This window comes from Megalops cyprinoides, chromosome 9 (genome assembly GCF_013368585.1).
Source record: "Megalops cyprinoides isolate fMegCyp1 chromosome 9, fMegCyp1.pri, whole genome shotgun sequence".
Taxonomy (NCBI): Eukaryota; Metazoa; Chordata; class Actinopteri; order Elopiformes; family Megalopidae; genus Megalops; species Megalops cyprinoides.
In genome coordinates, this window is record NC_050591.1 from 19,288,258 (window position 1) to 19,313,338 (window position 25,081).

At 43.8% G+C, this 25,081-nt stretch overlaps 1 protein-coding gene across 1 annotated transcript in view; it reads left to right on the plus strand.

Moving 5' to 3' along the window:
• The first annotated feature begins 8,054 nt into the window (after positions 1 to 8,054).
• The window catches only part of myo7aa (myosin VIIAa), a 35,199-nt gene continuing 18,172 nt past the window's right edge, over positions 8,055 to 25,081 (plus strand). The window contains exons 1-18 of the mRNA XM_036536321.1: positions 8,055 to 8,159; positions 9,599 to 9,712; positions 10,639 to 10,791; positions 13,664 to 13,848; positions 13,986 to 14,107; positions 14,596 to 14,738; positions 15,509 to 15,622; positions 16,151 to 16,304; positions 16,663 to 16,739; positions 17,895 to 18,014; positions 18,333 to 18,475; positions 18,776 to 18,986; positions 19,610 to 19,745; positions 19,913 to 20,019; positions 22,337 to 22,474; positions 23,126 to 23,284; positions 23,726 to 23,818; positions 24,645 to 24,739. Coding sequence (XP_036392214.1) covers positions 8,055 to 8,159; positions 9,599 to 9,712; positions 10,639 to 10,791; positions 13,664 to 13,848; positions 13,986 to 14,107; positions 14,596 to 14,738; positions 15,509 to 15,622; positions 16,151 to 16,304; positions 16,663 to 16,739; positions 17,895 to 18,014; positions 18,333 to 18,475; positions 18,776 to 18,986; positions 19,610 to 19,745; positions 19,913 to 20,019; positions 22,337 to 22,474; positions 23,126 to 23,284; positions 23,726 to 23,818; positions 24,645 to 24,739 — 2,369 coding nt within the window. The remainder of the gene's footprint in view (positions 8,160 to 9,598; positions 9,713 to 10,638; positions 10,792 to 13,663; positions 13,849 to 13,985; positions 14,108 to 14,595; positions 14,739 to 15,508; positions 15,623 to 16,150; positions 16,305 to 16,662; positions 16,740 to 17,894; positions 18,015 to 18,332; positions 18,476 to 18,775; positions 18,987 to 19,609; positions 19,746 to 19,912; positions 20,020 to 22,336; positions 22,475 to 23,125; positions 23,285 to 23,725; positions 23,819 to 24,644; positions 24,740 to 25,081) is intronic.

Genomic DNA, 25,081 nt, shown 5'->3' on the forward strand with positions numbered 1-25,081 from the left:
TAAGTGTGTACAAAGCCTGAAAGAGTGCTGTGCTCTGACTCAGGAGCGCAGGAAGGCTTAACTCATACAGCATTAGTGATTGAAGTTTTAAGCAATGTTCTACACGTTCAGTAACATTCCCTGTAACAGTGCCACACCAGAAATGAAAAGCACATTAGGTGACACTACTCCAAGAGGTGAGCTACAGCATTGCAGCATGCTTACATTATACATTTGCATTTTTATTAGAAGTGGTAGGTCTCGGTTAAAGCTTTCAGTTACATTGCAAAGGCCCACGCATGTACTAAAGACATGCTTTAATTGTGTCACTATATGCAGATGTAACCATAATTAATGTCAGGCAACACTGCATTCTATGAACAGGCCTGCATTTGCATAACTGGATGCAAACGATGGTTCCATTATGGATTGTACAAGCGGCATGGTATTTCCTAATGTATTGATGCAGTCACCCATAACCACTGTCAGATGGGCAACAAACAAAACATTACCCTGGCCCAATGTCCAGCCATTGTCCACTGAAAAAGCAGCTGAATCAGACTATTCTAGGGACTGCTCTTTGTGGATGTCAGGAAAGTAGAGACTGGGGGGTTTTCTTAATGAGCATGTGCACCGTCCTTTCTGTGGTTCAAAAGCCTAAAAGAGTTAGTACAGGAGTAGTTTTGTATTTCATCTACAATGTGCACATAAGCAAATGAAGTAAACTTACTGAAACCTGCATGAATTGGAGGAAACTTGCATGACTTATTTTCCCCTCATGCAAACCAGAAACCTGCCTGAACCGCATACCTCTGAAGGAGCAAAGTCCACTCTAGGGGGGAACAAGCTAATTTGCTGTTGGTGTGTATGCATTGTCCCTCTGTGCAGGGCAGACTGTGTACTGGAATACCCCAGAGGGTTCCCTGCTCTCCACTTTTACATTTTAGGAATTCATCGAACACACAGCCTTATTGAAGGCAAATTATATAGATTACCTTTTTACATATTGTCCATTTCTAAACTGTGATGTTTGCTGGAAAAAGAGCAAGGACAAATGAGCTCAAGGGCAGTGTATCTGCCCCTTTCCCTGGGAACCAATTCTGCAGCCTTCTGGTTCCAAGGCCTGCTCCTTAAGAATCCCCCCCACGCCACCAACACACCCGTCCACCCAGAAGTGAAGCAAATGCCAAAGGATTGCTCCTGCCCACTCACTCTTTATCCCAGGTCATATGACAGGCAGCTGGCTCAGCGGGTTAGAGTCTGACTCACTCTCCCTCTCTGTGCCGTCTCCTGATATGTTTGTATGCTCTTCTCCGGTCCAGGTGTGCGCTCTGCTGGCGAGGTCCTCACCTCTCTCTCTTTCTCCGCTTCTCCCTCTCCCTTTCTCCTGCAGGGTCCCCACATGGTGACTTCTAATGTCCAGGAATAAACTGGAACCATGGTCATTCTTCAGCAGGTAAACATGCAGCTACATGTATTTTATTTTGGATGAGTGTGGATGAAAAAGGTAATGAAGAAGGCCATATACCACAGCTGCATCAACTCAGTATCTCTAACTCTACCTTTAATCAGAAGGTTTGTGTGTGTTTCTGTGTATGTTTATTTATGCATAATTGTGTCCATGGCTGCATTCTTCTCTATGTATGTGTCTGTGTTGCCATGTGCATAGGTGAACACAGGTGCATGAATATTTGCAGTACACTGTGTGCATCCCCAGCAGTGCTCAGTGCACTGTATCATAAGAACCAGTAAAATGTGTTGTGACACTAGCTGAGGACAGACACAGCAGGAGGGGCAGTGTGGTGTGATCAAGGGTCAGAGGTCAGGATAAGGAAACGAGCAGTCTGTTGTGACGGTGGGCCAGAGGTCAGTGCGAGAGAAGGAGAACTGTGTTGTGACCCTAGGTCAGAGGTCAGGGTAGCAGCTTGTTGTGACGGTAGGTCAGAGAGTGTCAGGTACACACAGTCCCCACACAGTCGGCTCAGTGCCAGCGGCCTTCATCAGCCTCAACATGTCAGCACAGTACTCACAGAGCGGAAAAACAGAGCCGTGCATGAGACTCCCTCATCATTCCAAGTAAAGAGTCACCCAGAATAGCCCCCTGTCACTGACAGAAGGAATATAAACACTGGCCGTTAATTACCCTTAAGCTGATCAGAGTCTGCTGTGTCTCAGAGCTGAAGCTGGACAGTATTCATCATGTATTTTCCTGTACATGTTTTGGACCCCTTTCCTCTCAGGTATTTAGGACTTATTCAGTTTCATTTGGCTCCTTTCTCAACCCTGAAAAGCCAAGCATTCTCACTAAGGCGCATCACGTGTGAAACCAGTAGACAGCTGAAGTACTTAAGCAGTAGACAGTGTGAAGCAAGTCACAGGCTAGTGAGGGGAGCTACAGGTCACAGGACTATCTCTGCCGGCTAGCCACTCGTTCAGTGTGCTTAGCTTTGTGTGAAGGCTGGCTGCTTTAGAGATGAGCATTTGTGAGCCCTCCTGTGTTCAGTGGGATCAGTGTGGCTTGAACAGCAGATCCCAGGGTGGGATCACTCGATTTACCTGTGTGTCCTACCGCAGCGGGCACAGACTGCTCTTAATTACATGATTACATGATCAAATTAAGTAGCTGATTGACTGATCATTCTGATCTTCAGAAACAGGGGATACAGAGTTTCCTTTATTAGAGGAGGTTACTCTCTCACCTGTGGCTGGCTTATTCAATTGAATCTAGGGCCTTCCATCATCTTGCCGTTTTCAAATAGTATTTTTATCTTTACTACATTTTCTGAGTAGAGATCAATAATATGTTCTTTACCAACACCTTCAAAACTTCAGTGCAAGCTTTATTTGATATGAAGCTCCCTATGAAACGTTCAGCATCACTATAACTGTCAGGAAATTGTTGTCCTATATATCAATGTATATGTATGTATATATAATATACACCATATTTCTCCATAGAGGTGATGCTCTGTTAGTACTGGTGGAATGCAAGGCCGTGTTGTCCACCTCCAGGGTTGGGCTAAGGGTGTGTTCTCCCGACGGAGGACAGGCAGTTTCTGAAAAACAAGCAGGGCCATTCTGCTTCGTGCAGGGGCCCAGCAACGGCGGCAGCTCCTCTTGAAGGGGACTGAGTGAGGACTCGACTCATCAGCCTTTCTGAGCCCCTAATCACCCCTGACAACACTCCCCCTGTCAGCACAAAGATGGACACAGTGCTGGATGTTTCCAGGAGCACGATTTGTGCAGGGAAACTGGGGCATGGGCCTGTTTGGTCACCCCAATCCCCTCCTACCTTCTGCAGTACCCAACCATTCTGTGCAACCCCCCTCGTGCGCACTCAGCTCCGCTGTAACAACAGAAAGAGCCCAAACTTGCGCAGCGAGTCACTGGGCCCAAGGGCTGTAAATGGAGCGCAAGGGCTAGAAAGAGAGGAAGAGACGCTGTCAAACCCTCACTTCTTGACCAGAGATACAGGGAGGTTTGGGGCATGCGGTTGCCATAGCAGAGAATATGGAGACAGGAGACCGCGGAGAAACAAAGGGCTTGGTCAGGGAAATGCACAGAAGGAGCCAAAAAGCCTCCACTCTGATCAAGGTAATTATACCCCCTCAATTGCTTCTCACATTGCTGCGATTCAGACCTGACAAAACACACACAGCAATTTCAGCAACTGATATTTATAGAAGTGTATTCATTCCAATGTCATTTACTCTCTGCCAAAAGGATACATTTGTGCTTCTTAGTTCTCTTAAGCTGACTCACTTGTTTCTTTCCAAGTTGTTTAGTTTTGCATGTTTGTTGCTACGTGCGTTTGCATTTTTTTGTTGTTTACACATCCTTTGTAATCACAGGGAACAAAATTAGACATGACAGCCTGCCTTGAGGAAGTCAGCTACTGAATGGGCTGCTTTATAACACCCTCCCCATCTGAAAACACCACAAATTCCTGTTAGATGTGGCCATCTTACCAGTGTAGATCCTTTTTATTCACCATCCTCTGACAAAGGCATCACCTCAACTCAAGTCTCAGGTTCAGTCATAGGGAGGGTGTTGTGTTGTGTAGGGAACTACGACACAACAAAAGGATGTTACAAAAAGGCTCAGAATGTTTGGCAGACATTAAAGCTGTTTTAATTTCACATTACAAAGCTATAAGCAGTGTTAAATTGGATGCTGCAGTCTTTCATGGACTTGTGATTGTACCTGCACACATTTCACTGCAAACAGAAAACAGAATGAGCTGCCAATGAAATGATATCAAAGCTAAATATTAGGTATGCTGGTGTTTCATTTTTACTGTGAAACATCAGTTATCTTACTGAGACACTGGTGTCATAGACTGCCTTGCTGTTTAGAGCAAGGGCAAATTGCGTGGAAGTAATAAGATTCACTGTTTTTATTAAAGGCAATGTCATCTTCATCAGACAAACTATCTTTCTCTTCACCAATGACCTTTGACTTGTGTTTCAATCTAAATGCTAATTAACTCTGATCCTGTCCTTGGTACTGGGTTTTGAAATCAAGCCATTCTGTGAAGATTGGAGAAAAATACTGTTTACGTGATGTATGTGGATGGCATTCTAAAAGCAATGATGGATTGTGGGCTAAGCCTTCCCTATTGTGTCATGACAATTAGAATTGAGCCTGTCTTCTTCTGTAAATTTCTGTAGTGGTAGTATTTCGGAGTACCAGAAAAGAAAATTGATTCCTGTTGTGCTGTTTTGACAGTTATGACTGAAGGGGTTCATTCTTGGATGGCTGGCAGACACACTCTGTGTGTGTGATCTGTATTCAGATCCTTTGAGAATCAGAAGTCCTCACTTTCTAAAGCTGAGGGAATAGCAGCATTGCTAACTGTTCATAAAGCTGTCAGTTTAAATATACATCCCTCTAGAAACGTATGAAAGGATCATGTAATGGTTATGGCACCAGGCCAAAAGGTTATGGGTTGAAGTCAAAGGACGGAATGAAGGAAGCCCATAAAACGACAGCAGCAGAAGCTGAACTGTGTGGCCCACTCCTGAAATTTAAATGTATTCTTTGATCCTCAAATGCATTAAGCACCCTGACTGCTCTGCACTCTCTTAAATAACCACCCAACATCTCCAGAGGCATAAATGCCTTACGTGAAATGAGATGAAACAAGACTGGAATATTTTAAGAGTTCCTGGAATGAACTTCGTATTCATTGAGAAAAAATGGTAACCCCCATACATTCTATTACCCGTCTATCTATTGAACTTCCCTCTATTGAATTTGCAATCTGTTGAAGTCTGGAGGAGAATTTGAGAGTCTACATACAATCTTTATGTTTCCCTTAAGCCTAACCTTAACTAACAGAGCAACAAAATGTAAAGATCTTCTGCAGGTTGTATTCTACACGTTAACAAACTGCTAATGTCACATGTAGCAACTAGCTTCCTCTTTCACACCTGTTGTATACGGCTTATAATCATCAGTACTTTTTCTTTATTAATTTGATTTCAGAATCTATCACTTTCTTATGTATCTCAGATAGTGCAACAACATTTAGTTTATAAATGTCAAGTGTTCAAAACAAATCTATATTCATACACCAACGTATGGGAAAAGGCAGGTAAATCAGGATTGTGAGGAACCTCCTGCACACATATCAAGGGTGGACCTCCATAAAGTAAACAAGTGCTTGCAAATTTGCCCAAAGCAAATTCTGAAAGATTGCCACTTGCCAATGAAAGTAATTATAATTTGGCTTCCTAGTTTGAGTTTCACGCAAGTACTGCCAGGCCAAATAGTTTGAGCAGTACTCTGAATTTTACGGTTTAACTTCCATGGTTGTCTACACCGGACAGCAGAACTGTACTTCAACCCCGGTAACTACTGGGAAGGAGCCATAGGAGAAAAATGAAGAAATATAATCAATGGGAGACAACAGGGGGCAGTCTCTCACCTATGATTGACTGCGTACGCAAAAGTGATAAGTAACGGAAAGGACATTAACTCAGTTTGAGAGATAACCAAGGACGGTGGCACAGTATATTTGCTACTTGTGGGGTTCTTTTTGGTGTACTTTGCTTCAGTATTTCCCCAAAAAGATTCAGTGGCGGTAAAATATTATGCACATTACAAACTGGCATCTATACCATATACCGAAATTGTAACATCAAAATGTCGGCCTCTGCTCAAGATATACTTTGTACTTTTGTCTGAAGTTGGCGTGGGATATGTTTTGTTTTGCCCCGGAGTTGTATGCAAAGTTTTTGCTAGGAGGCAATGAAACACGCGTGTAAGCAAACCCAGCGTGCCTCTCGTTTTGCGCCGTTATCGACGACGTGACAGCGGAGCAGCCGGTGAATAATTCAGGCGTTTGATTGTGAGAGGTCTCTGTCCCAGGGATTACCTGATAGCCCCGCGTGCCATCCCGGCGGGATCGGGTTCCTGCGCGGTGCACCGGCGCCCCGCGACTCGCGCTCGCCGGACCTCGGCAGCCGAGACCGCCCGCCCTCGCGGTCAGCGAGCTGACATCACGTTTGAAATATTAATAGGCAATGGCCTGCACACCAGAGGAGACCCGTTCATATTAATTCGCCACATACAGAATTGTAGTGTCATTTGGTTGCTTTATAAAAATGTATATCATGTTAAATCCATGCTAGCTGTGTGATGTGTATAACACCTCAGTTAGCGTCGTGTGTAGTTGAAAAATGTCATGAGAAGACATTTACGAGGTCTTCTCAGTTTACAGGGCACGAGAGGACGTTAGTAACCTTTTTATCTTGGCGAGCCGCTTAAATCTAGTGTCAGGGAGACAGAATTTATTGCTGAGGGTAGGAGCCTCATATCTATAAAAACCCGGAGTCCTTTGCATTTAAATGACTGGAATTTGCCTAATTTTCGACGGGCTGTGACTCCCATTAAATAACTGCACAATATGTTTTTATGTGAAATTCTTCAAAAGACACTTCAAAACACATAATACTGTATTTATAACTGGTTCAAACTGAATCCACTTGTCAGTCTGTTATAATGTGCAAATACTAACCAACACAATAAGTAGCCAGGAGGAGTGATATTCTGGCAGGATGAATATTAGCGCCTGTTATGATGTTCTGCGGGAAGACACAGTTGTGATTACAAACCATTGCAGGCAGCAGTTCTAGGAAGTAATGTGATGATTTAGTAATGAAGTTTATTATCACCCTGATCGATGGAAAGGTGCCATCAGAGGGCCCTCATTAGTGCAAGTGTTTTCTATACATGTGACAACAGACAGACTTGATTGTATTGAAGTATTGCCCACTGGTGTTAGTTTGTGTGTAGTGGTGTCATAATTGTCTCAGTTAGCAGTAGTGTTAGAACATACCTACTTAGGTCATACAGTATGTGATCTTGGGGGGGAAAAGTCACTATCAGATGGGTGGTATAGAAAAAAATACCAGACAGAGTGTTAGAATTAATTATTTAAATGTTGGTTGCTAGGATAGTGTGCTGTTGGCCTCTTGTAAGTCACAGGAATGGCAGCTGTGCTGAGTGGTGTAGAGTTCTCCTTACTGCTGTATTGATTTGCCAGTGAGGATATTTAGCTAATTAAAAAGCCATATATTTTCAGGGGGAGTAGCCACCCTTTTCTGCCCCTCCTGTAGCAGATAGCTGACTCACATTTGGCTGGTGAAGGCGTGCTGTGCTGAGGACTGACACGTGAAGTGATACCATTTGGGAGTGGTGTTCTTAGGCACAGGTAGCCAGGTCCAGACTGGGGCCAACACTGACAGTCCAGATTCTGTTTCTTTTGATAGAGCCCGGGAGCTGCTTCAGGACTGGTGTCAGACCTCACCTCTCATCCCAGAGGTTTTAAACTGATGCCGCAGGGCAAAGACCGTGCTTGTACCTAGCTTTTATTCCATTTTTTGATTCTTGGCATTAGCATTTAACGACATCAGGCCTGGGCTGTTTTTGTTGAAAGGAGACCTTATCTTGGGACAGTAATTCCTTCACCTAACAGTAGCATCTGCTAAGAAAGGAGCAGCGCATAGTGTTTGGGGACACAGCATTGACAGCATTGGGGGGCTTTATGGAAGACAGTCTGTGGCTGCATGATGTTCAAGCGAAGGGATTACGTGGAGCTGTACGAGAAAGACCAGGCCAAGTGGGCACTGCTGCGCAATGTCAACACTGTGTTCAAACACTCCACCCTGTTGCCGGTAGGATGGACATAAAGAGGAGTGTGTGTGTGTGTGTGTGTGTGTGTGTGTGTGTGTGTGTGTGTGTGTGTGTGTGTACATGTGCATGCGTGAGCAGGTGTATGTGCATGTATGGGGGAGGGGGGCTCCAGGTTATGTATCTGTTGAAATACCTATGATCAGGTTTCTTAAACTTACAACCAGTGTCCACTTCTTATTTAATCATACTATGGTTTACATTATCCTGTTATTTTGATATCTTCTAAGCCTTTTCCCCTATTCTTTCCTTTCTCTTGGTATTTCAATTTAGTGCCCAAGGTGGATAGGATTTTAGAGGATCACATGTGAGAATTTTTTGAAATGTCCCATGGGTATGAAATTGTTTACAAATTAATCAGTCATCTTGGATTAAGTTGCTGTGGTTCTGCTTCATATGCAATTTACAATGCTGTAGCATTTTGCATTATAGGTATAGAATTAGTGGTTTGGTCAAAAGTTGTGTTGTTTTGATCCTGTGCGATGTGGTATTCTAGATAAACAGATATTTGCCACATTTACCTGATTTTCTTGAGTCAAAAGCAGGTTTTATTTTAAATATGTAATCACATTACAGTTTGAAGAGATGCTGATTGAGTCCAATCCATCCTATTAGTCCTGCCTTTGCAGATATACTTGCTTTTAATGATGGAAGCCAGTCTAGTATTTCTCTATACATCATATAGTCTGAAAGTCTATGTGATAGTCTAGCAGTGTTTGAGGTGCCAAGCGATAGCAACACAAAACCTGCCTCTCGTGAAACCTGACCAGATCATCCCACAAATGATGTGTGTATGTGCGTATCTGTGTATGTGCATACTGTGTATGTGTGAGTGTATCCACACACATGTATCGTGTGTGTGCATGTATGCCTTTGTTTTTTGCTCTGCAATCACAGTGGTTCCTTCTCATCTGCTGTGTTTAGGGTTTTCAGTCTTGTGATCATGCCATTCACTGAATTCCTTCATCATTTTTCCTCTCTCCTCAGTGTTCTTGTTTGTCAGACAAAGAGTCTTTTAATTTGTGCATTGAACCCTAATGATATGCACACTGAACAATGACATAAGTTCTGCACCCACAAAACGTCACTCGGGAGTTTTTGCTGTAGTTATTTTTAAAACTATTATAATCTACTGCATCAGGGAAATAGATGTCATATTTGATACAAAAAAAATGCAGTTTTCTCAATAGCTGAGGTGTGTGGAGCAGTAGCTCCATTTGAATACTTGGTCTTACTGGAATAGGAATGGATGAATAAATGTAGATGGATGGATGATTTATGGAGTGATAGATACATTTGTGGATTGTTGTATAGAAACAAGAGGGACAAACAGATAGATCTGTACAATGGATCAATATGAAAATTTACTGATGGGTTGATGTATTAACTTATTGACCGATGGATTGACCGTGCTCTTTTCCAGGGGGACTATGTCTGGTTGGACCTCAAGACCGGCCGGGAGTTTGTTGTCCCCATTGGCGCCGTGGTCAAGCTGTGTGACTCAGGCCAGATCCAGGTTGTGGACGACGAGGGAAATGTAAGTCTCAACAGAGAGCCAATTACTGATGGGGAGGGTCCTCCCTGGTTTCAGCTAATGCCTAATGACTGATAATAATATGTATAATGAGTTTTTTTTTAAAATGAGATTTAGAGTTAGGCAGGGTTAGGTGAAATTCCTTGGTCCTTCTCCAGTCTCTCCTCAGTTCAGTCTAATCTTGTTCAATCCAGTCTCATCTAATTTTCTGCCTGCTACTGTTGCCCAGATTCTGAATCCCATCTAATCATTTTCTGATTTTTTTATGAATGGCTAATGTGGTATCAACACACGATCTGTACACCATAGCTTTCATAAATAAATTACCAGCTGAATTTTGGATTTACTCTTTAACTTCTAGGCGTTATCCTGTGGCTATATGATGTATTCAGATTCTACCTCCACACTCATTGGACAGGCAGTGCAGTGGAATCCCAGAAGTATGGATCCTTGAAGTGACAGGCTGACCTTTAACGAGAATGGGTCAATTTGACTGAAAAAACACCTTTCAAAACACTCTGAAAGCTCGAAACCCCTGAGAAAGTTTTTTGTTCAACTGACAGCCATATCCAGAGCAACTTATGGTACTTACAGTTTTACTGCCAGATATGTCCCGGAACATGTTAAGGGTACAGTTTCTCACCAGGGATTCAAACCCATGGCCTTCTGGTTGTAAATCATCTGCTGCATGTTACATTTTTTGTGAATGGTGAAGCTGTGATAAACCTCCACTCCCAAAGTATTTCTCACTCTATTTTGTCCAGATATTGTGGCAATATAATTGGTACCTACTTTCTAGGAAGCACAAGCTGATGGTCAGTGATGGTGTGTCGATTAAGCAAGAAAATTTGCGCTGTGTGTGGGGGAACTGTGGTGTAACCCCTACAACTGTCCCCAATTCACTTCCAGTGTGTCTCTCTCTCCCCCAGGAGCACTGGATCTCCCCACAGAATGCCACCAACATCAAGCCCATGCACCCCACTTCTATCCATGGGGTGGAGGACATGATTAGGCTGGGGGACCTGAATGAGGCCGGCATCCTCCGAAACCTGCTGATCCGTTACAGGGAGCACCTTATCTATGTGAGTCTCACCCACAAGCCCCAGTCCTGGACCAGGTCCCCAGCCCAGGCCCTAATAACCACTTCGCAAAGCTCCCAGTAATAGACTTGATTAGCTCACTGAGTGTAACACACAGGTCCATTGCTCCAGGAACCAATTATATTCTTGCCTATTCAGATCTCAGCCACAGGAATACACAAACCCTTTGTGTGTCGATGGACTAAATCTGCTGATTTTTCCTTCCAAGAAGTTCTGAAGCACCATTACAAACAGTGGAAATCTCACTCATGCAAATGCTTCTTTCTTATAAACAAAAAATCCTGAAAAATATTCTATTTTCAATCATCATGAATTTGCCAAAGGGGAGGGCTAGCGTATTTGATGTTAATGGCACTTTGCAGTGGTGCATGCGTTATTGTTTGCCCACCCTCTTCGTGGAATACTGTTTCGTTCACCTGGATAAACCTAAAAAGAACACTTCTTTCTGATTACCCTCTACTGTCATCTCCTTCTCTGAGCTGTACACCAGTGGAATATTTCTTAGCATAATTTCAGCGATGACATACTGCACAGATTGGTGCAGATAGCCGTGGCCAATGCCACTAATTTACAGACCATGAGATATTGGGCCTATCAATTCATTTGCACCTGCCATAAATTTATCTTGTAGTATTGTATGGCAATGCCAAATTTAAAAAGGGCTTGCCATACTCAGTGAACTTCATTTAATTATCAGGCCCTTAATATGTGTAGATGATGGAAAGAATTCTAACAGCTCCACAAGGCAAAGCTCTTTTTCTAGGAGGAGACGTAACAGCCTTGTTACTCTGAATTGAATCTGCCGTGCTGGAATCAGTCTAATCCATGTCAGTATGGTCAATGTCAGAGCACTGTGGACAGGAGGTCCAATCTATGCCTATCCCACCCCAAAAACACTCCATCTCCTCACTCGTCCTTAATCAACCTGCTGTCCTTTGTGTCCCCCTGTCTCTTCTTTATAAAGACCAACTGTGGAGGAAGGGTAAGTATAGACATGGTCCGCATGGCTGCTCACAATCCATTGAGTCCCATCGCTTAAGTACTCAATTTCAACATGGAAGTGTTGCCTACGGTAACAGACATTGATACACCGCCATTGTTGCGCTAATACCCGATACGTGAGTTGTCTGTCATTACTGCTCATCCCACCCCCCCCCCCCCCCCCCCCCTTCCCAAGCCCAACCATGTTACAGCTTTTCTGTGTCACCAATATTATTTTGGTCACTGTTTCGCCCCTGAACCCACTGCATGATGGGAAGGGGCAGTCCCAGGCCACCAAGGCTCATAAGTTCACTCATCGTGCATTGTGCCCATCAGCATATTTTACTACGGCGTGAAATGGGATCCTGCTGTTGCAGGTCTCCAAGGCCAGAGAAATGGCGTCCTAGTGTTTTTACAGCTCATTGTATGCGTGATTGCTCCATGGCTTGCTGATACTCTACACAATGAAAATGAATATATGTTCATACTGCATGGTCTATTTACGGTAACGGATGGTATTTATTCTGTCCTCCATACTAGTTAGCCAATGGTGCACAGCTGCTGCACAGGCTTACACATTTCAAGTGCTGCATTTAGACGCAAGCGTAGCCATCATGTATATTGTAAGGGATGTGATCGGGTATTTACAGCATGAAGCATGCACTTGGTTACTAACACTTTAAAGGCAAGGAACGATGCAAACTGCTTGTAATGCTGGAAGTGAATGATGCTTGTTTTATAAAATGCCAGTGTTGAAAAATGAAAACCATCACAGAAGAATTTATTTATTTATCTATATAATCTTTGTTTATCTATGTCATTACATCTTCCAGGCTGTTACAGCCTCTGAATTTATCATTTACATTTATTCAGTTGGCAGATGCTTTTTATCCAAAGTGACTTACAAGTGAGGCAGAGTACAACATGAGCAAAAAGTCATATAAGGAGTCAACGATATTTGAAGTGCTGCATGACCAAGTTTCAATAGTTGGCCAGAGGTACAAGCTTGCTGCTAGAGATACAAGTGCATTAAACCATTAGGTCTGTTTTTTTGGGGTTTTTTTTATAAAAGGAAAACAAAGTTTAAGACATAAGAAATTGCTTTAGGTGGTAGTGTTTCAGGTGATCAGGTGAGCATGGAGGAGCTGTGTGTTCAGATGTTTCTTGAAGATAATGAGCGACTCAGCAGAACGGTGCGTGGAAGTGTGGAAGTTCATTCCACCAATGGGGGACAACGGCAGAGAAAGTTCTGGATAGTGATTTTGTGCCACGATGCAATGGGACCGCCAGACGCCATTTGGGAGCAGAGCGTAGTGGTTGAAAGGGAAAATAGGCTTGTATTAGTGTATTCAGATAAGTTAGGCTCAATTTTGTTGGTTGCTCGGAATGCAAGCATCAAGGCCTTGAAGGTGATGCAGGCAGCTACAGGGAGCCAGTGGAGCGAGACAAAGAGAGGTGTAACATGGGCCCTCTTTGGTTGGTTGAAAACCAGACGCGCAGCTGCATGCAGGCCAGCCAAGAGAGCATTTCATTAGTCCAGTCTTGAGATCCCGGACAAGGAGCTGTGCAGCATATATCATATCATCATTTACTTAACTGTAACACAATGCTGTGTTTATGCCAACTTTTTGAGTAAAATCACATTTTTTAGAACTTACGGGCTTTTGGAAAATCGATAATTCCACCAATCAAATTTTATTTTTAATATATATTTAGCGCTATTATACTGTATCACAAATTGACTAAGGGTCAGGCAGTGGCCCAGATTCTGCAGTTACATACATTTACAGATACATTATTATGCTTTTTGTGACACACTCTTTTTTTACTTTCTCTCTCCACATGTCTGACCTTTGACCCCTGACCCTCTTAGACATACACAGGCTCCATTCTGGTGGCAGTGAACCCATACCAGCTACTGCCCATCTACACGGCTGACCAGATCCGCCTCTACACCAACAAGAAGATCGGGGAGATGCCGCCTCACATCTTCGCCATCGCTGACAACTGCTACTTCAACATGCAGCGCAACAACAAGGACCAGTGCTGCATCATCAGGTCAGCTCTGACCCAATGCGCCTGACAAAGCGCATTAAAGTCCCATTCTGCCACCAACCAGAATTTCAAAATCACTTTCGGCAATATGTTCAGTTATATATCTGTCTGTTTGATCGTACATATGTGTGTTTTCCCAGCGGGGAGTCCGGTGCGGGGAAGACGGAGAGCACTAAGCTCATCCTGCAGTTTTTGGCAGCCATCAGTGGGCAGCACTCCTGGATCGAGCAGCAGGTGCTGGAGGCCAACCCCATCCTAGAAGGTAAGGGAGAGGGAGGGCCGTTGGAGGCAGCGGGCATAGCCAGGGGCATGACGTTTTTAGAAAATTGGTCTAAAAACATGATTTTATAGCTCATTTACTGTACATCCACTGTACTGACAAAAGTCTTTTTCCTGCCAGGGAGGTTACTGTTGCTTGTAGCTGACATCCTGACCCAGGGAAGCTTAGATAACTTTTTAAATTGCACAACCTGTCCATTTATGCTAGCCAGTGCCATGGCACCATGCTCAGGAATGCAAAGCAACACCCCACCAGAGATTTGAACCTGTAGTGTTCTGGAGACAAACTCTGTTTAATGACCGCTGTGCTATACTGATGAAAAGTGAAAGTGCACAGGAACTTGCACAAAAGCACTGCAGTTCCCAGCAGCTTATGTTTTACTGTTGTGTTACATGTCATGCAGTAATATTTGTGCAGGTTTTTTTCTTGCTTTTTCACCGTGTTGACTGTAAACTCCTTCCCTTTTTCAGCTTTTGGAAATGCCAAGACCATCCGCAATGACAACTCCAGCCGTTTCGGAAAATACATCGACATCCACTTTAACAAGAGGGGGGCCATCGAGGGAGCCAAGATTGAGCAGTACCTTCTGGAGAAGTCCAGGGTGTGCAGACAGGTATGGGAGAGACACAGAGGACAGAGGCACAGAGTGAGAGGGAGTGACAGACAGAGAGACAGACAGAGAGGCAGAGAGAGGGAACGGGAGATAGGGGTTGCTGTACAGTACATTGTACATTGTTCCATCAACTTAAACAGGCTCTGGTGGCTGGCTGTCTGACACTATTCAAAAAAAAAAAAAAACAGAAAAAGATTGCTGAAAGTGAACTCCCGCAAGAGAATGTCAAATCCCATTTTATTTGCTATTTGTATTCTGCACTGTAATATCAGGGGCTCTATAAGTCACCCTGGATAAGGGCATCTGCCAAATAAAAAGATAAATATATAAATAAATGAGCAGCATGTCTGAGACCCCAGATGGTTTCAGGTCAAGAAAGGTAATTGCATGGGGCCCTCTGGTGTCAAATGTGCTCGGTAAGATACGTGGCACAATTCATTTCAAAGAGCAGCACAGACTGTTTTACCTACTTGAAGATGAAAGTCAAGCGCTTGTACAGGGCCCTGAGACCAAAGGAATCTTTCCACTCCAAACCTCAGAGTAGTTACATTTATTTTGTAATTGAAAAGAACTCCTCCTTTGGCACTGAGTGTGGCCCCAGTTAAAGCTCAGCCCCTGCACAGGGAGCCTCACAAACACAGAAAGAGACACCCGGTTTCCCTGCATGCTGGCATCCTACTGCTCTCTGTGACATGTGAGCCTGCTGCTGCTGCTGCTGCATTAACCGTGTCCTATCCCGCTGAAGTAACTCTGACCTGTGCATTCCTCAGGCACGAGACGAGAGGAACTACCACATCTTCTACTGCATGCTAAAGGGCATGACCCCCGACCAGAAGAAGAAGCTGGGCCTGGGAAAGGCCACCGACTACACCTACCTCACCATTGTGAGAGCAGTGCCTTTGCTTTGTGACTTGCATTGTACCTCGCCTTGAGAGAGATGTAACGTCACACCTTCCACGAGACTGACAAAAACACTGCTGTTGGGATGTAACAGGGTCATGACCACTGCAGCAGTGAGAAAAACACTGTTATTGCATCTCTACAGTGTTATACCTACTGCGCTACTGCGCCTCTGTGACAGACATTGTGAGAACATAACACCTCCCTGAGAAAGACGCTCTTATTGTGTAAGGGTAGCATTACATGCATGTCACCATGATTAAAGAGACTACATTGTAACAATATCCCCACTATCAGTCCTGCTTCAACAAAAGAGATAGAGACAGCGAGATATTGCTTTGTAACAACAAAGGCAATACCTACTAAAAATAGATTTGTTAAAAATCAAATTCACCTCTTCCTTTACTTGTGAATCATGGTCATTTATACTGTATGTATTTTATGTAAAACTAAACATGACAGAGCGTCAGGTTGTAAACACTAACCCCTTCATCCCCGCTCCCCGTCTCCAGGGAAACTGCACAGTGTGTGATGGGCGCGATGACATGAAGGAGTACTCCAACATCCGCTCGGCCATGAAGGTGCTCATGTTCACCGACACGGAGAACTGGGAGATCTCCAAGCTGCTGGCCTCCATCCTGCACATGGGCAACCTGCGCTATGAAGGTGAGCCTGTAGAGGGCGCCACAGCACGGCCGGCACACTATAATGGCTGCATTCAGCATATGCTCAACAGTGGCTTCTGGGTGTTGTGCTTGGGTGTGGAGGTGCCCCATTAGTACTTATCTGATTTGTCAACCTCTGTAAATGCATCAGGGTGCCATTTAGAAACGTCTCTGGTGAAAATTACAGTAAATAAGTGATAGTGTAATGTAGAACCTTGTGAACCTACAGTACATATACAACACAGAAACTGAATTTGGACTTCATAATAATCTACACCTGAAAAGATTAAGTGTCTGTTTCCTGTCCGTGATGGGATTGGAACATAACCCCAGTCTGCTGTTTGTCCCCACCCTCTCAGCCCGCACGTACGATAACCTGGATGCATGTGAGGTGGTGCACTGCCCGGATCTCTCCACTGCTGCCGTACTGCTAGAGGTATAATTATGTGCTATAATTATAACACAATATAATATATTATATTAATCTAATGTAAGACACATAATTATGTATTATAATTATGTGTTCTTTTTTACTGGCTTTCTTACTAATATCTATTATTAGCACGTTGTGTTCATAAAAAACTTCTTGGACTTCCTTTGGTAAACCTGTTTCATTCCAAAGTCACTGCAGCAAAATGCAGCACCGTAGAATGCATAATAAAATAGAATAGGATAGAAGAAAAATATCTTTAAGATATGCTCTCAAAACAGGAAATCTACAATATATGGCTTTATACTGTAAAATTGTAAACTGTAAAAATTGCCCATCTCATTGTCAACATCAACGTCAACACCAGCATCATTATCATCATCCTTATACAAGCCCTCACTATCAGACTCTAACTCCTGGACCTGCCTTAATGAGTTTGTACTGAACTGCCCTTGCTCTGTCATGAAAGTGACTGCAGTGTGTAATCAGTTGCGGCAGGCAGCTGTTCCCCCATGAGAGAAGGCAGCTCAAAGGCGTCACCATCATCGTCTTGTTTGCCCCGTACCTTCCTGAGCATCATTAACAGGGATCAGAGATCACAGTTATGCAACAGTGAAAAGTGCTGTTGAGTGAAGTGCATTCATAGACAGCAGGCTACAGGCAGGGAAGATGAGATTCAGCCTTGGGAAATAGATATGGTCATGCTGTCTCTGTAAATGAATGAGCCTAGTTTGTCTCCTTCAAATACAAAGGACAGGAGCACCCCCTTGTGACTCAGTTAGGTACATACAGTCCCTCTGTTTCCAAGTCCATATGTACAAGGACTACATTGGCTTCTAGTGAAGATTAATGAAGCTTAAGGTTAAAGGCAATCACTTTGCCCTAAAGCTATACAGATGTACATTTGAGTAAGGGTTCACTGTACAGTTAGTTGGAGGGACTAATGAATTGTGCTGTTGGGTGTTGAGCATATGAATAATTACACTATATGATATGCAGTTGTGTAGGTGAACTATACTGTATGTTTAAAGAGAGTGTCTTGGACTGTTGTGCTGCTGTATGAGTGGACCTTAAGTGTAGTTGTGCGCTGTTGTGTAGGTGGTCTATATTGATAGTGGTATATTGTTTCTTGAGAAGCTGTGCTGTCGTGCTGTGCTGTAGGTGGACTCCAAGGACTTGATGAACTGCCTGACGAGTCGTACCATCATCACACGAGGCGAGACGGTCTCCACACCCCTCAGTATGGAACAGGCGCTGGACGTGCGGGATGCCTTTGTAAAGGTGAGATCCAACCCTCACCTCCTGGCTCACCTCATCAGGTGCAGTGGAATCCAAAAAGTAGTGTGTTTGGTGTATGTTAGTGTATGTGTTTGTGTGAATATACGTCTTTGTGTGTGTGTGTGTGTGTGTGTATGTGGTTGTGGTTGTGTTGTTAGTGCATGCCTATGTGTGCATGTGTTGTGTGTGTTTAGTAATGAATGTGTGTTTGTGTGAATGTATCACATGCAGGAAAAGGACTCCTGTAAAATAGAATATTGAGTGGAATATTATAAGTGAGTTCACTTTTTCATGTTATGCCTCGGTGTTTCCATCTCCCAGGGCATCTACGGCAGGCTGTTTGTATGGATCGTGGAAAAGATCAATGCTGCCATATATAAGCCCCCTTCCACTGAGCCCAAGGCTGTGAGGAGATCCATCGGCCTGCTAGACATCTTCGGCTTTGAAAACTTCACCGTCAACAGGTGAGTCTCAGACAGACACACTCAGTCAAAGCTTTTATGTGAGCATTAACTTTTCAAGGACCTCCTGCAATGAGATGTTAAGATTCTCTTTCATCCTGCTGAAAGAGATGTCACTCCTAATGTCACTCCAACCCTTTGCTGCAGACTCATCACCATATCAAAAACAATTCCTTAAAGATTTCAGTCACCCGAACATGCCGAATACTTGGTTGAAGGCCTACTCTTCAGTTTGAGATGCTGGCTCCGATTGGTCAATGATAGGTCTTTGTTTAAAGCCACTGGTTTTGATTGGTCCTTCAGTTTCGAGCAGCTGTGCATCAACTTCGCCAATGAGAACCTGCAGCAGTTCTTCGTGCGCCACGTGTTCAAGCTGGAGCAGGAAGAGTACAACCTGGAAAACATCAACTGGCAGCACATAGAGTTCACCGACAACCAGGACGCCCTGGACATGATCGCCATCAAGCCAATGAACATCATCTCCCTCATTGATGAGGAGAGCAAGTTCCCTAAGGTACTGGGGAGAGAGGGGAGAAAAGGGAGGCTGTACCAGCCCGGAGGGTAGGCAGAGGAGAAATAGGGGATGAGGGGATGATGTACAAATATACTGCACAGGCTCAGTGGGGGAGGGAGGGGAAGGAAGGGCATGGGAGAGACACAGCAGGGGGAGAATTGAAGAGGAGAGGGGTCAAGTGGAAGCCAGAGCATTCGGAAAACCAGGGATGCTGTGTACAGATGTAGCTAGTGCTGGTGCAGAGGGAATGAGAGGGGAGGGGAGGGGAGAGGGGTCTATACTGGCAAAATGGGAAGAGGAAGAGAAGTGGAACTGTAACAGTCCATAGAAGAGGCAAGCTTCCGGCTGAACAGAAGAGTAGTTTAGAAACATACAGTGCCAGCACAGAGGAAGGGGGTGGTTGGGTTCTGTCTCAGTCTGTAATGGCATGTTCCACGTGGAAACCTTACAATTATGGAGCAAATTGGGCACTTGCCTTACCTTTGGCAGCAGTGATCTTTCATTAGTTTTATCTACGAGCCTTGGCTTCAGATTTTTCCTTACTGTTTCACTCAGTTAGTTGTGAGTTACTGTGGTAAATGTGTCAGCTTGAAGGTCTCACTTCTTTTACGGCTGATCCCCAGGGGACTGACACCACCATGCTGAACAAGCTGAACTCCCAGCACAAACTCAACACCAACTACATCCCACCGAAGAACACCTACGAGACGCAATTCGGGATCCAGCACTTTGCTGGTGTGGTCTACTATGAGACCAGAGGTACAGTGTATTGCTTAGCACTCTGGTTAGGCTAGAATGCTGTATGTGTCTTCACTTACAGACTCTGAACTATGACTTCTGATGTCAGCTCATTACGTCATTGTAAATACCCAACTCTGTGGCTTTAGAGGTTACTGAAGCTGTTTGTTTTACCACAATACATGCAGGCTTCCTGGAGAAGAACAGAGACACCTTGCATGGTGACATAATCCAACTGGTCCACTCCTCCAAGAACAAATTCATCAAGCAGATCTTCCAGGCTGATGTCGCCATGGTAATGTACAGCTCCCAGAGCAACTGCCCCTTAGTGATGATGCATTGAATAGGCCAAGCATGTCCCAGCATCTACTTTTAGTGGCTTACTTTGGACAACTTTATGTGTAAAGCATGAGTTGTTGGAAGGGTGAAATAGTCATGTATCTTTAAAATACGACTGTCCAGTATTTTCAAGCTTTCAATTGCATACAGTGTTCTTTGTGAAGGCTGTATCATCTGAAGGGTGCTACCTGTAACTCTGAGGCAGCTCTGTGCTTCAAAGTTCTTTCTTATTTTTCACACAAGTTGTAATGCTAGCTTGGCTAACATTACTCCTCTTTCTCCTGTCTCTCTGTCTGAAACTCTACCTCAGTTTCTGTGTGGCTATACACCTGGTGGTGTGCTTGGTCAGCCAGGTACCCCACCCCAAAAGGTAAAAGAGCAAAAACCCTGCATCACATCCCTCCCTCTTGCATCATGGTGGTGCCATGCACAGCACCTCCCCCATCCCATAACCACCTTTTGGGAACTTTGGCTGTGCCCCCTCCTTCACTATCATAACATCACTTCCTGTTTCTCTCTCACTTCTGTGCTGAGTGATGAACGCAGAGATGAATGGCTTCTATTGGCAAGCTGAACTCATGACCAGCCCAGACAACATCTGGTTTGGTCATATTCATTTTCATTTGATTAATCTGATTTTGTAATGTACGCTACCTGAAATTACCTGAGAAAGTCTGTATCTTTTCTCTCGCACAGAAGGTCCAGAAACTTGCAAGAGGGACCATCCCATTAATATATTTAATCTAACCTAGTCTTTGACAGGGTTTGTCATGTAGGCATTTTAACAAACTTTATAGCTTTCTATAAGTATGATAATAGCCAACAGTGTTCTCTAGCTTTAGCTCACATACTAACTCATAGTTTACAATAGCGCTACATTATTTTTGTAACAGATTAGACTACGGCACCCCAGACCCAATTTTGGGGCTTTCCTGTGCATGCTGGTTTTTGTTCCAACCAAAATTCTAAAGCTCTGTGTGTGGTATGAGCTGTTAATTGATTTGAATTAGACACATACTGTGATTTCTCATTAGAGGCATATGCTGATAGATATTCATTCTGCAAGGAATCAATATGTCCATTCTCAGACAACTGATGCATCCACTTTCTGTAATGTTCTATTTTGCAGAAAATGTATTTAAAAGAAGCTATGTTCCTTCTTCATAAATTCATAGGACAGGTGGAATCATACTGGAGTTTTGAATGTTGAAAATATTGGCACCTGATTGACTGACACTAAACACCTGCCTCTTGACCAAGCAGTAGTATAATGCTAACTCCATCCTGCTACACTGTTGCCTGGTCCAGGCAGGGCTCTTAACCCAAAGGTTCTGATTCAGTTCCCAGGTGAGAGCTGCCTTTGTGTCCTTGAGCAAGCTAATTAACTCAAAGTGCCTCAGCTAGTATCCAGCTGTTTGTTTCCACACATATAGAACCTGCTTGTTGTTCAATCATAAACAGAACCATAGAAACATTTAAATATGTATTTTCAGTAATATTGCTTGAACAAGAGATTTGTTTGGACAAAAATCAGCACGCACTGGGTGGTCAGGGGAGTTTTGGAACCCCTGGGTGAGATTGTTAACGGTTTACAGGAACAGCATGTTTCCTGTCACTGTGAGTGTCAGTCATCAGCTGGTCCTGTTCTCATGGTCTCCAACAGGACCAGAGAGATACATACACATTCTCAGTGTCATGTGAGTTGACACTATTTTGTATTGAAGGAAAGAACTGTAAAAACAGTCCATATATCCACAGGGCATATACACAGGAATATATGGTAACTAGATACATCACTATTGCCTGCGGTGTACGTTCATTAATGTAAGAGAGTTTCCCAAAAATACAGTTAAAGTTGGGGGGAAAGTGAGTGATTAAGCCCACAGACAACTGATTGTTTTTGGAGAAAAAGGATGTGGCCTCATCTGTTTTGTTCAGTAAGTAGTGATGTTCCTTTGGAGCTGTGGCAAAAAGGCAGCTTCCACTATGAAGGCTCCATTTTTGTCAAAGAGTTTCAACATTTAAAGATGAAAGAAAAACACCTTGGACTCTCTGCCCCGTCTAATGATACACTGGAGGGGACGTTCCAAATTGAATCTTCGTGTCTCAGTTGCCTGAAAGAGAATGATAGGTGGGGAGGAGGGGGGGGGGGGGGTGAGAGAGAGGCGACAGAGGCAGGAAGGTGAGAGAGGATCCCGTGGCTTCCTCATTTCCCTCCTTCCTGAGCGTGTTCACGCCGTGTTATGTGTGTGCGCGTGTTTTCCCCATCGCAGGGCGCAGAGACTAGGAAGCGCTCCCCGACGCTCAGCAGCCAGTTCAAGCGCTCCCTGGAGCTGCTGATGAGAACGCTCAGCGTGTGCCAGCCCTTCTTCGTGCGCTGCATCAAACCCAACGAGTTCAAGAAGCCCATGGTGAGTCCCAGCACCCTGCTGTCACGCCAGCATTGGCTGGCAGGAGGGCACGGGGTGATTGGTTGACATAGAGCAGAGGGTAGCTGACATGGATGGTAGGGCAGAATGCACTCTAACCTAACCCATACAAAAAAAAATAATGTACAATGTACAATGTAATGTACAATTTTTTACAATCTATTTTTCAGCTTTTCAATATATTGAAAATATAGAAATTGTTGTCATTCTGGTGTATTGCAATATATTTCTGCATTGCATTAATGTATTTTAAATGTATTTGCAATATATTCTTGGTATGAACAGCGTATTTCTCAAATATTATAAGCTATTTAATTTTTGAATGGAGAGGGAATGGCTACCGCGAGCACACACAGTAGAAGATGAAAGACAGTATTTAATATGACAGCTGAGAGTAGTGGACCACAAAACCAAGGAAAAGTCTGTGCATCATACTCCATGGAGTAAAGAGCTATTTTTTTCTCTCGATGTCACGCTGGGATTGATTGGTGCAGGAGACAGCTGTGAAGATGAAAGCTGTGTTTGATGTCCCCATTGTGCACTGCACGCTGACCCTGTGCGCTACAGATGTGCTCCCCTGCCAGATGCAGGGGATCAGCAGCAGCTGACCGGTGCGCTTCTGTTCCCCCGTAGCTGTTTGACAGGGAGCTGTGCGTCCGGCAGCTGCGGTACTCCGGCATGATGGAAACCATTCGGATCCGCCGGGCCGGGTACCCCATACGCTACACCTTCGTGGAGTTTGTGGACCGCTACCGAGTCCTCATGCCGGGGGTCAAACCCGCCTATAAGCAGGTGAGCTGCCGTTACCTTGTGTTTCCTTGCTCCCATGATGCACTTCACCTTAAAGGAAGAGGCTGAGTCTGCTAGAAGCTGCTAGAATGAAACTGTAGAGGCTGCACCTCTAGGTTGCTAGAGGCTGCTAGAGTGAAAATTCATGGCCTTTGGCTGTGTTTATTGGAAAATACGGGGTGTTTAGGTAAAATTGCAAAGTTCATTTTTCTATAGCTGTGCACTAAGTACTGTTGTTTGAACAATATGTTATTGTGTAGAATTGTGTCTATTTTGAGTTCATGGTGACACAGTCAGTTTTTATTGTCATGTGTATGATTGCCAAAATGTAATGTAAACATGGTTTTAAACCATGATGACTGTTGCTCACAGGTAACAGGGGAGGGGGTGTCTTTGAAAAACGCATGTTTCATATGATTTTGCATTTATCATGCCGGGTGATAGGAAGACCTTCGTGGGACATGTCAGCGCATTGCAGAAGCAGTCCTGGGGAGAGACGATGACTGGCAAATGGGAAAGACCAAAATATTCCTCAAGGTGATCCATCCATCATGGTTTAGCATCTGTTGATAATGTTATGTATAATATGATACATATCTGCTATTACTCAAAAATACTAGAATACAAGTACAACCACAACCAGATCAGACTGAAAAATACAGCCACACCTATGGCAACACCTAGTGTGCTGGAGTGTCTCGCTGTGAAAATATCAGATGACATGATGTCATTCAAACACAAGTTGTGCCATGACCACAACATAGTCAGCTTGTGACTGCACAGAAAAGCTTGTTTTGAGTTTGACCACAGGAAAAAAATGGCCTTGAATCTAGGTCAGGGGTTCCTGGAAATCATATCCGCCTCTCCAGCATTGTGGTTATTTTTCCAAACCAGCGGAGACTATCAGAGCGGGCCAGCTGCTGAAACAGGAAGTTCCACTAGGCAGGGAATGAGAAAGGGCAAAGTCAACACTTCCTTATAGGAAGTGGCCATACTGCGGAGGAGGAGGGGGGCAACAATGGATCTGACCGCAGACATCTCCACAGCCCTTTTATTTTGAATCATTTTAATGAATGAACTATGCAAGAAAACCAGAAAATGTTGCATTCAAGTATTTACAGAATTTTCAGGAAGTTACACATGAATCTGCTTACTGACACTGTGTATTGTAATTTACTATGAAATGCATACATTTATTAATTTGAACACATTTGACACATTTTGATTACATAAAGCTGGCAATACATTATGCTTTGAAAAAGTGAAATACTTGTATGAGTGATGATATGTAAAAAATATGCCCCACTAAAGCTGCTTTATTATAATGATGAAAACAATCGTCCTAACGCTGCTTGTCTCTCAGGACCACCACGACATGCTGCTGGAGATCGAAAGGGACAAGGCCATCACAGACAAGGTCATCCTCATCCAGAAGGTGGTGCGAGGCTTCAAGGACAGGTGAGATCACCAGGAAGCATCATAGAATAGGAATAGATCCGATTACATTTTCACCTGTTTTGTCGTGAGCTCAGCCAATGAGATATATTTTTACTGTGATATCTGTCAATCCGTCAATCAGCTCCACTGCAGCCACAGGCTAGGACCATGCAGTGGAAAGAAATACTTCTACTCAAACTTCTGCTCAAAGTTTTGTGTTTCAGCTTATAGAAGACTATACAGACCCAGATTCAGTCTATTTGCAGTATGCCTTGTCCTTAATAATGAGTAATGAGTCCATGTGGCGTGTTTATTTCAGTGGTCACACACACAGCATTTTTTGTTGATTTCAGTGATTGTCAA